Source organism: Monodelphis domestica, chromosome 3, assembly GCF_027887165.1.
Source record: "Monodelphis domestica isolate mMonDom1 chromosome 3, mMonDom1.pri, whole genome shotgun sequence".
Taxonomy (NCBI): domain Eukaryota; kingdom Metazoa; phylum Chordata; class Mammalia; order Didelphimorphia; family Didelphidae; genus Monodelphis; species Monodelphis domestica.
Genome location: NC_077229.1, coordinates 260,429,097 through 260,447,732, shown reverse-complemented (window position 1 = coordinate 260,447,732; position 18,636 = coordinate 260,429,097). Strand labels below are relative to the sequence as shown.

The following is an 18,636-nucleotide window of genomic DNA, read 5'->3' as shown; positions in this document are numbered from 1 at the left end:
CCAGAGTTTAGAGGGAGACTTCTTAGATGAGTACAGGTTGTCTCTTGGGGGTCTACAAAAATGTCATTATTTTGTCCTGGCCAGGAATAATACATAATTTGTGAAATCTCTCTCTCCCCCAACCCCTATATTTTCATCCTGATTAAAAAAAAAAGGAGGGGAAAAACAAAGGTTGACTCACCTACTAATCTTCATGAGTGTCAAAACAGCTACCTGGAACCTTAGGTTTGAGAGTAATACCCACTTCTTGTCCTATTTTGAGACCAATAAGAAGATTTGTGAAATTTTACTTTTTTCATTAAATGTAGAATTCTAATATTTTTCTGATATTGTGACTCATGTTTAAAAAGTAGGTTTGCACACAATCAGAACATCCTCTTAAATTTAGAGGTGAAAAAGTGTCCTATTGTAAAGAGATTATATAAGCCAAGAGCAGTGGTGTACTACTTTAACAATCTCTGAAAAAAAAAAAGTGCATCTGATATACTTTTGAAAAAACCTTCCGTCTTAGAATCAATACTATGCATTGGTTCTAAGGCTAAAGAGTGGAAAGGGCTGGGCGATGGGGGTTAAGTGACTTGCCCAGGGTCACACAGCTAGGAAGTATCTGATAAACTTTTAAGTTTAATCTATATTATTATTAGATGGATAGATAGATAGATCAAGGCAGACAGACAGATAGACAGACAGACAGACAGACAGACAGATAGATAGATAGATAGAGATAAATATAGATAGATATAGATAGATCAAGATAAATAAAGATAGATAGATAGATAGATAGATAGATAGATAGATAGATAGATAGATAGATGACATATAGTTTTAAGAACATGGAAACTGAGTTGGATTCATGAGGTCTGTGAAGTTACTTCTAGTTATTTGGATTGGGCTTCATATTATACAGGCATTTGAAATGTCAGAAAAAGAACTAAATTTGGTTAATCAGTTACTGATCTGTCTATTTCATGATTGAATTTTCCAGAAGCATATTATACTGCCTGTTGAATGAAGGCCACATTGCCTTACTGTGTCTGTCAACTCCAAAGAACAAATGGGAGGAGGGGTACAGTATATAGAGAACCAGACTTGGGTTCACATCCCACTTCTGACATATACTGGCAATTCTCATACCCTACCAGTACCTTGGCAATTCTCTAATGTAATAAATTATAAAGAAGCTTTCAACCTTCATTGGTGAGGCGAGGGGTGTTCCCTATACACTTAAATCCTAAATCCAGCCCCAATCCCAGAAAAAGACCCTTTCCATTCATCCAAGTTACACAGCACACACAGCATCCTTCTTTCATACCTCTAAATCAGCTTTAGCTGACAGGCCCAAAGATTTTTGTTCCATCTACTTGCTAATTCATTTTTCTATTTGTTTAAAAAAATGATTCCTCTGAGAACTTGCCAAATTATATAATCATAGAAATGTAGAGGTAGAGGTGACTTTATAGAGCTAATCTCATTTTACATTTAAGAAAATTGGAGTGTAGAAAAATAAAATGATTTGACTGGGTTCACACAGGTATTCAGTGGCAGAGTATGGATTGGGATTTGACAACTTTTTCTTAATCCAATATCCTTATCTATGTTACTTTTGGGAGCAGATGAAGAAATACCAAAAGAATTCCAAAAGCCTTGTTCCCTTAGACAGCGATATGTCATTTAATCCCTACAATACTCTGATTTTTTTTAGCATTGCCACCAATTAAATGGATTCCTCTCTAGAAATACAGCCTTTTATTTGCCTTCCATGTCTGGCCTCTTAGAGAACAGTAAACTACTTCATCCTAGTTTGAGTATCTTGGGGTAGATTGCATATGTGTAGGCACACTATAGGACGATAGTACAATTACCAAATCTTGCCTCATTGCTGTCAGTACTCATTGTCTTGAGTCCATCAGAAGTTTGGTTTCTTCACCTTTCTTTGGTTCATTATTTTTTTTTTTGAGTCTACTTCTACCCTCCAATTTCCAATTGGCCCTCCAAACAACACCCCCACTTTTCAGGTTCAGATTGAAATTGTTTCCCTACAGGTAGTTCTCCAGCACACTAAGATGGTAAATAGTTACTTTGGTCCCTTTCCCCACTTGTATTTTTTCCCTATTAGTTTTTTCTCCTAAGTTATTTAGCAATGATCAACTTTAAGCATAGGTAGAGAAATTGATATCTGCTGTAATTTCCCAAACTAGAATTCCTTGAAATTATGTAAAAAAGAACCAGACTTATCATGCCACATTTAGAGAGAAGAGTTTTGGAGGAAGTGTCTCAGAGAGGTAACACATTGGCTTAAATTAATTTTTCAAGTATAAATGATTCACAAGTAAATCCTTTCCTCATGGGGGTGAGGAGAGAGTAGAAGGAAGGAGATCAAGAGGGCCCACTTCGAAGTTGGGGAAAGGTACCAAAGAGGTAGGAAAACCCTGCCAAAAAGTCAGGCCAAGGGCGCCAAAGCCAAGGTTTGCATGTTGAGTCTAACAGTGTGATGTAGTGGGGATGATATTGGTTCTGAAGTCAGAGAAGCTAATTTCAAATTCTGTACTGATACTGCCTTGGTGACATTGGGAAAGTCACTTGAGCTTCTTGGGTTTTGGTTTTCTCAACATGAAATGTAGGGTTTAGACTCAATGTATCTTGGAGGTTCTTTCTAGTTTAAGATTTGTCATCCTATCTATACCCAGATCACTTTGCACACAGTAGGTACTTAATAGATATTTGTTGAGTTGAATTATAAATTGTATCAATGAACACTCAATCACCTTCGTATAGATTCTGCTTTAGAAGGAAGTATTCACTTTCTTATAGAAAAAGAATCTATCAGTTAATTAATAGCCTAAGCAAAATTTCATTAAGAAAGCAAACCAGTAGCCAGTATATCACACATACCTGTCTTAAAATTAACATATATTATTATTAGCAGTAATAGTCATAATTTGATTTTCTGTATCTTTGTTTCTCTCCATTAATGTGGATGCCTGCAAGTGGGCAAACTTTTCCTTTGCTTTTGGGTATTCTCTAAATATGAGTACTTTAAAGTTGTTACAATATCAGCATCTTATAGAATGGATTCCATTGGTCTTAAGAAACACTTTAAAGTGTTTCTCATTTTCAGAGAAGAAAAAATAACATTTATAACTGCACATGCACTATTGTCCATGGGGGCCCTTTCCATATATCCCTTACTCATTTGTGCTCCTTCCTTCTTGAAATTACTTTGCATTAGTTTGTATTTACTTATGTGTGTATGTGTTGTGTTCCTCTTCTAGCAGACTTTACATTTCTTGAGGGTGGGGTCTTTTTCATTTTTATTCTGGCATCCAGAGCACCTAGAGTCATGCCTGGCACATAGAAGGGGTCTAATAAATGTGTGTTGTGATTCACATACTCTCATTAAATCAGCTTTGCAGAAATAATATATCATTTATGCTTCAAATCTAGAAACCTGGATTTGATATATTATTTGTTAGTAAGACAATGCCACTTATGTTTCTTTCAGAGTTCCCTGAAGAGAAGAGGCAGCAGGGAAATGAACAAAGATAAGAAAACAATCAATCAGGTAAGCAAATGCAACATTTTTACTAATATGAATGAGGAAATCTTTTCATTTCAAATCTTCCTCAAAAATAGAAGCTGAGTTATCAGAAATTTAAACAAAACCTATCATTTGCCCATTTGAAGATTCAAGACACACTAGAAGTTAACAGTTTCCTTTCTAAACCATGGAGACCATCTCTTGTTTCCTTTCGAGGCTGTAATTAGCCAATGGTTTTATTTATGAAAGAAAACAATACCATTGGCAACTTAACATCTGGCAGGACTAAAAATTGGGGCTCAGGAGTTGGGGTTGGTTTATTTTTCCCTCGGTTAACAAATATTTTGGCACCAAAATTGATTCACACAACATGTCCACAGCTCCCACACATCGTCTTGGACATATTCTAACATAAGAAGAACACAGTGCATTAACAGTTCAATAAATTAAGGAAACAATGATCATAATCTCGGTCCTCCCTACGTGGATATGGCCTTGGTTAAACAAATCTTTCTCATTGTTTTGCTGAATTCCTTTCTTTTTTTCTCTGAGAGGGTTTCCACTCCTGTTGGGTGGTTGGTAGAACAAACGCATTACCAGGATATCAACCCACAGAGCTTTAAGAAGCAGTGGTAATTAGAGAGATGTCATACCTCCATGAGAGGCTGATTGCCACACTCCCAGCCCCTTGATATACCCCCTGCACCTACCTCTTTTCTCTGATTTCCTCATTCTTCAAAGTACTTCTCCCCAGAGTGTTATTTTAGCAGCCTCAAAGCCTGGCAGAATAACAGGAATGTGGCAGATTTGAGAAATTTCATACACCCTCTGCCCCTAGAAAACGTAGTTGTGTGGCTAGGGATAATTGTTAAATTAGAATTTAGCTGTAGTCCTGCTGCTGGAACTTAAATATTCATGGGCTAGGAACACATTTTCTACTTAGTGCTTCTTTGTCAGGAAAGAGTTTGGTCCTTAAAGGGCAATTAAAGCCCATTATGAACTAAACAGAGTTGAGCTTTTCATTCAACCTACTAATGGAGGAGGGAAAGAAAAGATGTGTCACTGCTCTGGAGGGTTCCAAAGTCAAAAGCAATGGAAGGGGAATGTTTTAAGCCATGCTCCTTCTGACAGTATTATTGAGAAAAGGAGTTTCTGTTCAGCAGACTGGAGGAGTGGAGCGTCTTGGGAACTGCAGGGCAGGAGCCAAAGCACAAAGGAAACTGGTTCCCCGGCGCAAGGTAGGAGTGTGAGCAGTCAGCGCTGCTTGGGATGCTGGCAGATGGTGCCATAACAGCAGACTTGCAAGCCAAATAATATATAGTCATTGATTTATATATTGTTGTTGCTTGACAAGGCTTTGTTCAGCTGGTGGTGGTGGTATGTTGGTGGTGGTGGTGATGGTGGTGGTGGTGATGGTGGTGGTGGTGGTGGTGATTAGTAGTGGTGGTGGTCTTGTGTGTGTATCACCCTCCATACCATGCCTGCATTTTCCTGCCTGTAAAAGGAATATTTCCTGGTGGACACTTTGATTGGGCCCTCTGCCTCCCTGTTGCATTCCTGAAGCATATCTAATGATCTCCTGAAACCTGAGCCTGGCATTCTTAAGTGCAGGGTCCCTGGGAATGACTAGAGACCTTGGACCCTTCCCCTGGAGTCTGGCAGAGTTTGGGAAAGTTCTCTATTACAAGATAAGATGGGGATCCAAACCACCTGCTGCCTCTTACTGCAGTTGTGATTCATGCCTGCTCTCCCCTATTGAATAGCTCTACTCTGCCCAGCAGTTTGCTCTTTCTCCCTTCTGAGCAGGCTGACCATGGACTGACTCCCTTCTGTCTCCCTTCTCCTCCTACAATGACTCTAATGAAAGTCACAGGCCCTCCCTTTCTGCCGTCACACCTGGCAGAGTTACTGAACCTGGCAACAAAAGAAAAACTTTGGCTCGAAGGGGTGCCTTTCAGCTACACAAAATGCTCAAGTTCTTTTTTTTGTGGACTCCTGCATGGGGTTTGTAAAAGACTCCCTGACATGCCTTTCTCTTGAGTTAGCATGCCTAATGTTTTTAGAAAACCCTTGTTAAGGAACAGAAAGCATTTGATGGACATTTAATCAGTCATCAAGTAGGATGCAAGTTGAGGTCCCTTAGTGTGTCCTTTGCAAAAAGCCCCTCTTGTCTCCCTACCCCCTCTAGTCAAGTACAAGGATGTGGATTTAGTCCAAAGTAGAATTAGGAAGATGGATCTGACAAACAGCTATTAGGAGTCTGGAAATGAAGGAAAGAAGAGTTCAAAGGTCAGAATGATCCTGGGGTTGTCCTCAGGCAGGGGTTCTTGACGTGGGATTGGTGAATTTGTTTTTTTACCTTTGTTATTTTTATAATTGAATTTCAATATAATTGGTAATTCCATATATTTTACTTAACACATTTAAAAACATTCATAGGGTTCACCAAATTGTCTATGGGGCCCAAGACTTAGAAAAGGTTCAGAACCCCTGGCCTAAGGGTATGAGCTTGAGAGAGATTTAGAACTCTGGGGCAAATGCAGTACTCATGCTGTTCCTCATTTTTAGGATGAGCCTGGCTTGAGATCTTCTAAGGACTTTTTGGTCAATATCCTCAGCTCTAGGGCAATTTGGAGCTTCTTAAGGGCCGCCTCAGAGCTGAGAAGGAAGGTCCCTAAGGTGTGGCACTACTCTTCAGTATCCCCTCCCTTTTGCTTATTCATGGGCACCTCCTTGGAGTACAGGATTAGACCAAAGAGTTATTAGAACTAAAGACCTACTCTAATGCCTCAGCATGAGGTGAAGGTGACCCAGATTTTTTCCAAGGCCACAGAAGCAAAACATAAGCTCAAGATGAACCTACCAAGTTGAGAAACTTCTATTATGGGCCCAGCAGTAGACTTTATGTTGTCTGAGGATGCACCGAACTAACTTCAGAGAAAGGTTTCACACCAGAGGGTTGACAGATAACAAATTCTTTTGGCCAACAGCAATTCTTGAAAACCCTTGACTGAGGTATGGAAAGGAGTTCTATCTCCATCAATGGTGGGAGTAACTACTCTAATGAAATCAAATGCTAAAAATATCAAAGTAGTCAGGAAATCCAACTTAAACCGATCCCCTGCAAAACCCCCTAATTTTGGCTCCTAGAGCCCATCTTTGGGATGGTCCCAAGACCTACCAATGCTACCTTTAAGGTGTGGTGCAACTCAGATGTGATGCTGCTGTGAGTGCTTGCCTCATTATACATTTCTATTTCGTGACTTCTGCCTTTGCCCAGACTCCTCATATAATTTTGGCTTAAAGTGATGAGGAGAGAATTCTTAGAAGATGAGATATTTAAAGTATACAAGAATGTGAAATGTCTTTGCTTATGAAGTAGGGAAATTGGAGTATGGGGTCATTCCAGGGATTTGCCTAAGGGCAGACAGTGACTATTATATATATATAATGGAGCCATGGTACTTTTCTTGTCTGTCTGATAAATTAACTTCTAAATTTACTTATTTATAAAACCATATAAAGCTCTTCCATCTTCATTTCTCCTTACTTCAGTTTATGACTCCATCTGCAAAATAGAGTCTTTATTTGGTAATATACATTACGGTCTGTGGTATTTGGTTTACTCACAGTTCTATTTTTAAGAATGTGAAAATAAACACATGTTTTTGTTTGTTCTTCTTCAGAAAGTTCTGATACTATTTTGTTTCTTAAAAGTACAAGTAGGTTTGTGACTAGAAGTACTAGTGGATTATGCCTAAAGTATGTTGAATGGTGATGGTCTTCTAAGCCACTCTATATGATTTACCTTAAAATTTCACTTCTCCCAGCAGCACTGATGACATTCTATTTTTCCTTCTGAATAAGTGACTGTCTGGGAATTTTTTCCTCTATAGACACAGAAACTCTTCTTATTGTTTTCCTAACAAAATCTAACATTTTGGCATGCTAAGCATGGATAAGTATGTAAAGAACTTTACTGCAGCTAAAATCCACTCACCTCTATCTTGAAGCAGACAGTAACAATATCTAACATTCAGCTTTAAGTGCTACAAAGTACTTTACATATATGAACACATTTGATCTTCACAGCAACCTTTTGAAGTGAATACTATTATTTCTTATACCCCACTTTCTAGATGAGGCAACATAGCATAGGGGATTGAGAGCTAGCCTTGAAGCCATAAGACCAGGATTCGAGTCTTTACTTTGATTTATGCTTTCTGTGTGGTCCTGGGAAAGGCTCAGTTCTTCTGGCAATTCTCTAAAACTGTACATTGAAGAGAAGATGCTAACTTAAATTGGTAGAGGGGTTTTTTTCACCTGAGAGTTCCCTATATCAATGAAATCACAAAACCAGTCCCTAACTTTTGCAGACAAGAGAACTAAGGTTGAGAGAAGCAAAATTACTTGCTCAGGGTCATCTAGTTCATAAGTTTCTGATTTGAAATTTTAGTTCAGGTTTTTCTGAGTTAGGGAAGATCCTAATATTTTCATCTTCCCATCATATATTGCTTTGCCCTCAAAAAAAAAGCCACCTCATTTCAAAAAGGTGAGAAAGTTATCTGTAAGTGTATTGTGCTATAAGTAATATAGACATGCCCAACAAAATGGAAGTTACCTGCTTCTGAGGTCTTTGTCAGCAAGGTAATCTTTTAAGGTATTTCATTTGGGGCTAAATAAGAATAATTTGAGAAGACTGACTATTCTAGTCAGTCAGATAGGAAGCGTTTATTAAACATCTACTATGATTATAGATACTCTGCTAAGGAATAAAAAGAAAAGCAAAAAACAACCCCATTGCCCCCAAGGAACTCACAGTCTAGTGGAGGAAACAGCATGCAAACAACTGTGAACAAATAAGATATATATATATATATATATATATATATATATATATATATATATATAAAACTGAAAATTTATCAGAGAGAAGATACTACCATTAAGGTGGATTGTGAAAGGCTTCTTGTAGATGGTGGGATTTTAGCTGGGATTTGAAGTAAGTCAATGAGGTAAAAAAAAATGGAATGAGGAAGGAGAGAATTCTAGGCAAAAGGGACATCCAGTGAAAATACCCAGAACTGGGACATGATATGTCTTTTGCAAGGGAAAGCAAAGAGTTGATATTCCCTTTTTTTTTTCTTTCTGCTGACATCACAAAGTAAGAATTGTAAGTTTTCACATTTTATTTTATGAGATTGAAGCAGGGCATCCCAGAATGAAATCACATAGCTCCAGAGCCTTTTGATTTGTACTGAAGAAGTCAGGTCCCACAAGAGATCAACTTTTCAAGTGGTCCACAAAGTGTCTCCCCTAATTAATTTGTAGCTGATGGCTGGCTTCCCTCACTGTTGTTAAATGTGCACCCCAGGGTAAGCTTCTGAAAGTCTTCCCAAAGTCCCAAGAGGCTTTCTCTAAAGAGGTGTTCATCAGGTTACCAGACACTTGACTCCTTGTCTCTGATTTCTGAGATCACTTTCCTGCTGCATTCCAGCAACTTAAGGGAAAGGAACCTAATCAAAGAGCTTGAAGTTGCATATGCATGGCGAAGGTTTGTGAGTAACTCAGGAGTTTAGGTTTGCAGTGAGCTCTTTCTACTAACAGTCTAATTCACTCATTTCTTTATTTGGCACTTTGGCTTCCAAAGCATATCCATGTGTATCATCTAATTTGTTATCCTCTTCATATTACTGTAACATGAGGTGGGGCAAGCTTTTTTTGTTTATGATATGTAATCAGCCAGTCAATAAATGTTTATTCAGGACCTTCTGTGTGCCTGGCACCAGAGATACAAAAGCAAAAGTGAACCAGTCTCTCATGGAACTTATTTTATGACTGGGGAGACAATATGTGCTTATATAATTATATATAGAATCTGTACCAAATGAATGTAAGGCAGAGGGAAGATGCTAACAGCTGAGGTGATCAAGCTTCCAGTAGAAGGTGCATATTACAGATGGCAAAACTAGTGATTAAACAGATTAAATGATACTGGTGTTCCAGTATGGGAATCCATAGAGAAATATTCATCACCTCAACTATCTCATAAGACATTTGCTTCTCAGCTAAATAGGCCTAATTAATGATGATTTGTGGCTTGTTACTCAGCAAATCAGTGGATATCCAGGACAAGATTATGGGTTGCCTGAATCCCCAGCTCTTAGAGCCTTAGGCACTATTTTGCCTTAGGACTTCATGGAAGTGACTAGTTGTTCCTTGCGCCATTATCTGTGAAATGATAATTCCCTGTTCCCATATACCAGCATTGTTGAAGTAGCAGCAGCCAAAAGAGCTGCATCAACTGCTACCTGTCAAGTATCAGGTGAAGTAGTGAGGCAGGCTTCTTTTTATCATTGCTGCTAATAACTCATTAAGTTAGATTTATGAATTAGGAGAAAGGTAAATGAGAGAAAAGCTTTGGAATGGGAGGAAGGCATCATTGTGCTGTGGGTCAGTGGTGGATTTCATTTGACTTTATTCTTCACTCATTACCTGTTTAATGTTTTCCATGTGTTCAGTTTTCCCAAACTGACTTCTTTGTTCTGTTTTGAGTGTCATTTTTTGGTGGCATGGTTTTATTTTTTTTCCTGTGACAAGAAGACAAAGTATAGGCTTTAAATGTCTTCACCAGGTGAAATCCTGGGAGCCACCTGTACTTTGTTTGAATGCACACCAGCATGGAAAGACTATGTGTGTGTGTGTGTGTGTGTGTGTGTCTTGTGGGAAAGCTGCAAGGCAGATAAATTATCTCAAACATAGAATTTTGATATTTTAAAATAATTTTTTGGGCTGTTCTTTCCTGGCAGGACGACAGTGCAGATTTGAAATGCCAGCTTCAGTTTGCCAAAGAGGAAGCCACCCTGATGCGCAAAAAAATGGCCAAACTAGGGAAGGAAAAAGATGACTTGGAACAGGAACTCCAAAAATACAAATCTCTTTATGGTGATGTGGACAGCCCACTGCCGACTGGGGAAGCTGGGGGGCCACCTAGCACCCGGGAGGCAGAACTGAAGCTGAGACTCAAGTTAGTTGAAGAAGAAGCCAACATCCTGGGCCGAAAGATTGTGGAGCTAGAGGTAGAGAACCGTGGCATCAAGGCAGAAATGGAAGATATGAGGTGCCAGTATGAGAAAGAGTGTCTTAGCCGGGACCACATCCCAAGCATTCCTACCTCTCCCTATGGCGACTCTGTGGAATCATCCATGGAGCTGCGCCGCCATCTTCAATTTGTTGAAGAAGAAGCAGACCTGCTCAGGAGGTCTATCTCCGAGATTGAAGATCACAATAGGCAGCTGACCCATGAACTGAACAAGTTCAAGTACGAACCTGGCCCCGAGTCAGTGTGGCCAGATGACAGTGTCTGCAAAGGTGGTGGTGGCAGTAGCAGCAGCAGCAGTAGCAGCAGCAGCAGCAGTAGCAGCAGCAGCAGCAGTGGAGGGATGCTGCAGGAAGAGCTGAAGTCAGCTCGGATGCAGATCAACGAGTTGAGTGGAAAGGTCATGAAACTGCAATATGAAAACCGGGTGCTTCTCTCCAATGTTCAGCGCTATGACCTGGCTTCTCACTTGGGGCTGGAGGCTTCCAGCTCTGGGGAGAGTGACACTGAGAGTGAGGATGATAAGAAAGAGAGTGATGGAGAGGAGGTTCGCCCCGGGCACCCCAGGAGGGAAGGGCCCATTGGAGGTGAGAGTGATTCTGAAGATATCTGCGAGAAGACTTCGGGCATCGGGAGTGGAAAACCATCTGAGTCCAGTGACGTGTGCTCTGCTGAGTTCATGAGGGCCAAACAGGAGACCGAGTCCTTGGTCAAAATAAAGCAGGTAGCGGAGAGATTGGAGAGAACCGTAGAGCGCCTCATCACTGACACTGACAGCTTGATGTATGATGCCAAGCTGCATGTCACCGGTGATGCTTCACCTGAATCAGGTTTCCAGGGAGAAGGAGAGACAAGCGAGGGGGACAAAAATGAACCTGAATTGTTGGATGCGATCAACTCAAAGATGAAGATTTTTAGGAAGGAGCTCCAGGCCTTTCTGGAGAAGGTGGACCAGGTGAAGGAAGGACTCAAAGAGCACCTGGAGGACCTCTCTCCTCTGCCTCACCTCACAGAGTCTTCTAGTTTCCTCTCCACCATGACCTCCATGTCCCGGGACTCCCCTATTGGTAACTTGGGAAAGGATCTAATCACAGACTTCCAGGTAAGGGGGCTCCTTGGTTTGCCTCCCCACTCTGTTATGCTGTTTCTCCTTCTCGCTGGTATTGCTGTTCTCGAGTTTGTTCTACTCACGGCTGCTTTGTTATGATTTCAAACTTGCTTTTTGTATTAAAGCCTAAAAGATCAACCAAATCCTTCATATTGGTTGGGGTTTTTTTAATTTGTTTTGGTTTCATTTCTTTTTTTTCTTTCTTTCTTTTTTTTTTCCAAACTGCTCAGCCACTTTGGGTTCAGAGGCTCATAATACAAGGCTAAATCCCCCTGGAAACTTATATAGGGATCAACGTGTTTTTTCCTCTTTTTGATCTCCCACCACCTGCAATCCTGATGAAGAATCAATGAGGAATGAAAACAAAACAAACTCAGTTTTTGCAGTCAGGATAATTAGCAGACTTACTAACAAGCATTTGAATCTCTCTTGGCTTTGTTACCAGAAGGGGCGAAGCCCAGCTCTCAAAAGCAATGTCTATCTCAGGTCTATCCACTCCCACTGGAGAAAAAAAAAAGTATAAAATAGGGGGAGAGGAACAAAATTTCTGAGAGGATGATCTTTTTTGAACAATCCTGTTGACGACTTGCTCCCCGCTCCCTTCCCTTCCCCCTGACCTGGGCTCAGTGAGGGAGGAATGTCAGCCAACAGAGGACTACTTTCCAAGGCATCACTCTTGGGTGTATGGCCAAAACCATCACCCTGGATTATGGCTTTTGCTGCTCAGCGCAAGTAAGGAAGGAAGAGCCTTGTTTCCCGTATCCTTCATGACAACTCTGCTTGCTGTTGATTCTTTGATTCATGCATCCCCCATTGCATGCGCCTCATAACCAGTGTTTTGCATTCTTTTTTTTCTTCTCTTTCTCTGTTTGCTTTTCAGATGTTTCAGCCCATCATTTTGCTCATCTTCATTTTGGTTCTGTTCTCTTCACTCTCTTACGCTACTGTGTTTAAGTTGGTTTTTCTATTCACGCTTTTCTTTGTCTTGTAGTTTTTCCAGTTGTCTACCTTTACCCATTTTTGTTTTCTTTATTCCCTCCCCTTCCCTCCTGTTCTTTGTTTATGTTATAAAATGCACATGCACCCAACAGTCCAAACTGAGGGATCAGTTGGAGTGGCAGCCCAATCAAGACCGTGGAGAGGATCGAGAGATTCACCGCCTTCGAGCCACTACAGAACCACACCGCAGAGCTGATGGAGACATTAAAATCTACAGGCCAGGAGACAAAGGCTATTTCAATCTAGAGGTCAGAATCATAGCAAGCCTTCCTAACAGCATCCGCTCTCCTAACCTTTTCTTCCATCTCATTCCATCTTGCAATGGCAATATTGAGGGCTAGTAACTTTTGGATCTTTAAGGAAATATGCTACAAATGTAAATGATCAGAGGTAATTTGAGGGCAAGCGATCTGTGGCTCTGGAGGGAGGAGAGGTGAATACATGTCTTCTTCTACACACTGATGAATACTTTTAAATAGAATTAATCACCTATTAGATAACTAAGGAAGTCAGGATGAAAATCAGATCCTGCATTTTTATAGATGGAGATTGCTTCCAAATACCTCTTTAAATTGTAAATGTGGGCAATACAATGGTACCTGACAAGCAGCATGCCTTCTGAAAATTGACATGATCAGGGCAGGGCTGTGGAATAGGACACTAATATCTTCTGGTCCTTTCAGCCCTGCAGCTGTCCAGTAGACATCATGTGAATGAACCTCTCCACACTATGTTTCTGTATCTCTCAAGGAACATTTGCCAATAACTGTATAAACTAAAATTCCAAGAAGCAAGTAATTCTATATGGAGATTTAAAAAAATATTCCCTGAGGGTTCCTGTGAACTTTGGGATTGACAATTGTCTGAGGTTCAATGGACCATAAAGGAATAGTCACATCTCCCAGATTTTGCCAAAGACTTTGATTACCACTTTCCTAGAGGATGTCAGGATTCAGTCTCCAAGCCATTGATTGCTGACTCCAGAAGGACAAAGGGGAAGAGGGAAAGGTAGACCCTTAATCAGAGGACATAAATAACAGAAAATCATTAAGCAGAAGGCAAATTGCTGCTTCCGTACTTAAATGAGGAAATGAAGAGAGTGAGATCCTCATTTTTGGTGAGCCTTTTGTTAATATTATTTGGTGGTCCAGATTTCAGGCAAAGATATGAAGGGTCCTGCCTTAAATTGGCATTATTAAATTTCAAAAGTTTAAATATTTATATTGTTAGGATTTTTTTCCCTTTCCTCTATAGAAGTCCTTTGAGACACAGTAAATAATTAAATATTTATAGGAGAGTGATGATGAAGTAATAATGGCAGTATTTCACACAAAAACTGGATTTTTAGAAAGGAAGAATTTCCAGAAGGGCTATCCAGATGGAAGATAGATAGCTAAAACACTTACTATGCACTTATCATATATCAGGCATTATTTTAAGCATATGGGAACATAAATAAAACCAAACAAGATGATCTCTTCCCTCAAGGAGCTTGCAGTTTCTGGGGTGGGGAGGGGGAAGACACCAATTCAAGGGGAGCTAAAAAGATAGAGGAAAGTGTACATGTGGTGGTATGGTGTGAAGGCTGAACTTGGGAATCTCCAGAGACGCTCTTCTATACCAACAAAAGCAGGGCCAAATCAGCCTTGGGAATAGTCAGGGGGAGCCGAGAACCAAGAACTTGGCATTACCAAATTTCTTTTGCAGTGATCAAGAACCAAGTTGCCATGTGGATACCCCAGAAACTGCTTGTTAGCAATGAATCTCTGAACTTTGCAGGGGACCCTCAAAAACAAACATTTACCCAGAATAAAGATTTGTCATTTTGTTTTGTGAAACACTTAAAAATAGTTGCTTTGGCCATAGCATTGGATGCTCATTTAGGTGTATTAGTACCAATTAGGGTGCCCCTCATTTAGATGTATTAGCACCAGCTAGGATGTACCACATTTAGGTGCATCCTCACTAGAGGGGCTAAGGTAGTTGGGACTTCTTTGCAGAATCTAAACCTTGATTCTTTTCATTCTCCAACTCTGATCAATCTATGTTCCAATCCAGGTCTATTAGTCAAGAATGATACTTGGACTTTGAATTAGTAACAAAATAGAACTTGACTTGATCTCTAAAGTTGCTTCTAAGTCTGTATCTTTAGTGAGTCAATTAAGTGGAAAGCACCTTTCCCAATTTTAAATCAGAATTAAATCCCAAGTCAAGTGGGACCTTTACTGCTATGAAAGACCTCCAGCCTCCTCGGGGCAAGACAATTAGCTTTTTGTTTTAATTGTGTTGTTGTTTGGTCCAGAAATATGATTACATTGGTTGTAGAGAACTTCCAGGATGGAAACTCCCTTCACTGATTCAGATGAGTAACATATCTGTACTGTTATTTTCTTAGAGAGTTGGGGGGTGAGGGAAGGGTTGTGGACAGGGTGTTTGAGAGGTTATGCAATTTGCCCATGATCATGTACCAACTGTGTGAGAGGTGGGACTTTCTGACTCTAAAACCAGCTTTCTTCCAACTATGCCCTGCTCTCCTTTTTCAGGTTTTCCTTGCAAAATGTAATCCCTTTTGCCTTTTTTCTGGTCTTTTTCCTATCTAATTTTTTCTCATCATAAAGATCAGAGACATAACTTGGCTTTAGCATCACTAATTTAATATAAATAGCTATGGTCAAGAATTTGTTAGTTTTTACAGTTTTCTTGCTACTAGATTTATTGGGAAATCATTCTATATAGACAAATGTTTCCCTTCCCCTGCTTACATCTTTACAAAATTCTGACAGTATGGTCAAAGATCCCTTCTTCTAAATCAGTGTGGCAGTAGCCAATGGACCACTGAACACTGGTCCAATACTAGTTACTCTTATTGCTTATAATATATATAAACTCAAAATACTTAGAGAACCTATAGGGTTTGAGAAAGGAGATGAGAGAAACCTGTAGGAATCAGCTTACTTATCCCTAATATTTTAAGATGTACTTTTAAGTTAATTAGGTCTGGAAGGATTTGGGCACCATATCTCTCAGGGACCCACCTGAACCATCTGGTTGCCTCACCATTCTGGCATCAGTATTTCTTATAAATATCTGTCTCAGGTCATGGTTATACTTTTCTTTTAACTAGAGAATCAGAGAACACAGGGACATTCAAGACATATTTCCCAAAAAGGATATGACTTTTAGACATTAGACTATTAGACATAGACTTTTAGGGGAGACTAATAACCTTATCCTCTGTGATTTTTCTTATACAACAGTTGGACATACAGAACAAAAGAGAATATCCAAAGAATGCAAATGATAACTTGAAAAATAGAAACTTAATAATACATGTGTTAAAATTCTTTCCCAAAAGCTATCACCCCCCCTAATGTGACCTCTGTAATCTTAGTGAGGAGGCAAATTAGTGCCCTGCCTTAGAAGTTATTAAGATCTGGGTTCAAATCTTAGTTCTGCTACTTCCTATCTGTATAAACCAGTTAAGTCTAAGGTCACACAATTTCTCTGGGCCTCAGTTTCTTACCTATAAAATGAGGAGATCAGACAAGAGATTTCTTCTGAAGTCTCTGATCTCTTCTCAGCATTCCAAGGTCCCTTCTGCTCTAGATCTGTAATCTAATGATCTAACTTCAACCAGCAAGCATCTACTAAGAATTTCCTATGTTCCAAGCACTATGCTAAGTACTAGAGATACAAAGGAAAGGCTATAAACAATTTAGAAATAATTCCTTATGCTCAAAAAGCTTATATTCTAATGGAAGAAGACAATATGCAACCAAATAAATATATACAAGATATGTACATATGATATTATACATTATAATATAAAAATAATAATATAGTAATGAATTAATATTATAAAAATATAACATAAAAGGAAAATGAGCTTAAAGGGGAAGGCTATTAAATGCCACTGTGACAACATTATTAACTAATGTTTGCATGACAAAATGTGATTAGGAATTGTATATAGTTGAATATTTTTAAAAATTTATGACCCAAATTTTTCCTGGTTCAAATTTATTTTGACTGGATTCTCTGGAAGTGATTGTAGCCACTGTGGAGAATGATCATTCTTGCTTATACTGTAAAATAAATAATGAATAAGTGAAGCTGCCAGAAATTGGGCTAAAAAATAAGAGATTATCACAGTTACCACCATGTTTAGTCCAATCTCTCAAAGATTACTGTTCTAATGGAGGAACAAAGGCCAATATTTACACCGAGTATCTAGAGTGAAGGCTAATAAGAAGCCATTTGTAAAGCCAGCAATTTCCTTTACTGTATCTGATGCTGCATCTAAACAACTGTCAGATTCTGGCTATAGCCAGCCGCTAGTGTGAATTTGTGAGTTTGATTTAGCTCTTTGTCCTTAATTCCCATATGCCAGTTCTGGTCCAGAGCACCCTTTGCTCAGCCAAGTAAAACAGCTTTCCAAATTGACTTGAAGTCTTATTATCACTTTCTCTAATTCCATTTATCATGCACTTTCTGTATTCATTCCCTCAGAGAGAGGAGAAGTGGAGATGAGTATTTAGTTAACTGTCAATTTAAGGGAAAAGAAAAGTTCCAGTTTTTGTATTGTATGGATATTCTAATTGGGTGAAAGACCAGTGTAGTCTTATTTCTAAAATAATGAAGAATTTGTATATATACTGCATATCTATCCATCTATACATAGAGGGGGAAGAGAGAGACAGAGACAGAGACAGAGACAGAGAGACAGAGACAGAGAGAGACAGAGACAGAGAGACAGAGAGAGAGAGAGAGAGAGAGAGAGAGAGAGAGAGAGAAAGAGAGAGAGAGAGAGAGAGAGAGAGAGAGAGAGAGAGAGAGAGAGAGAGAGAGAGGAGGGTTGCTAAAGAGCTGACCTTGAGTCAAGTAAGAGCTAGGTTCAAGTCTTGCCTCTAACTCCTGCTGGATTGTGACTGTGGTATTCCTGGACAAATCACTTACCCCTTCCATGCACTAAGTCAATGTTGTCTAACTCAAATAGAAATTATAGTGTATAAAGATCCCTGTAGATTGCAAACTGACTTGGAAAACCACATATTAACACTGTCTGTGCTCCATTGTATTTTTATTTATTTTGTTATATTTCCCAATTACATTTAAATAATGTGGGTTGTGTGTTTGATACTTCTGTTCCAAACAACTCTATAAAACTATCCATTTCTGAAAGGGGCATTGATTTGTATTTGGTAAAAAGCCTTTCCTCATTTGAATGTTTCTTATACCAGGGAAATCACAGGTCTTCTCCAATTATTTATATGTACATTTATGTATATCAATGCAGAAGGTTTGCAACTCTGAATTCAATGGCCTGAGAAGCAAAAACTACATGCATGCACAGTTTTCTTGTGAATGACAAGGAAATAGCACAGTGCAATGAAACATGGGTTTGGACTCAGAACACTGATTATTGCTCAGAGTCTGAATGATTTTGATCAAGTTATTTGACTTCTCTGAGCCTCAGATTCTTCATATGTAAAAAATAAGTTGGTTGTAATATCGTTCTTCTGTAAGGTCCCGTCCAGCCCTAAATCTACAGTCCTGTCAACATCATCACTTTATCTTGTTAGATTGAACAAAGAAAGCAGAATTTAGATCTATTTACATTCAACATGTTACTAAATAGAAATAAAATTTCACAACTCGTTATCAGAGTAAGCTAATCCAATGGAGCCAGGATTCATAATAGCAGATATTTGTGTCTGCCTGTGTATCCCATTAGGCACTGGCATGTTTCTTATGCTGGAGTTAAATTCATCCTTTAGCTATGCTCCTCTTGCTCTCATGATGTTGCCTGAAAGATTCACATGTGCAAGTGAGGAAAGAAGCTGACTCTTTCTTGTATATATCATATGTAGTTGGAATGCAATGGTGCCTTAA

At 39.2% G+C, this 18,636-nt stretch overlaps 1 protein-coding gene across 8 annotated transcripts in view; it reads left to right on the top strand.

Annotated features, from left to right (window-relative positions):
• Nucleotides 1-18,636, top strand: part of MTCL1 (microtubule crosslinking factor 1) — a 166,431-nt gene that overhangs the window by 90,174 nt on the left and 57,621 nt on the right. For 5 of the 8 annotated variants that reach the window (XM_056823675.1, XM_056823673.1, XM_056823671.1 and 2 more), the window contains exons 4-7: nt 3,503-3,562; nt 4,699-4,776; nt 10,348-11,739; nt 12,837-12,992. In XM_056823675.1, the coding sequence (XP_056679653.1) occupies nt 3,503-3,562; nt 4,699-4,776; nt 10,348-11,739; nt 12,837-12,992 (1,686 nt within the window). The remainder of the gene's footprint in view (nt 1-3,502; nt 3,563-4,698; nt 4,777-10,347; nt 11,740-12,836; nt 12,993-18,636) is intronic. The other 3 variants (XM_056823678.1, XM_056823674.1, XM_056823672.1) reach the window with 2 other exon arrangements.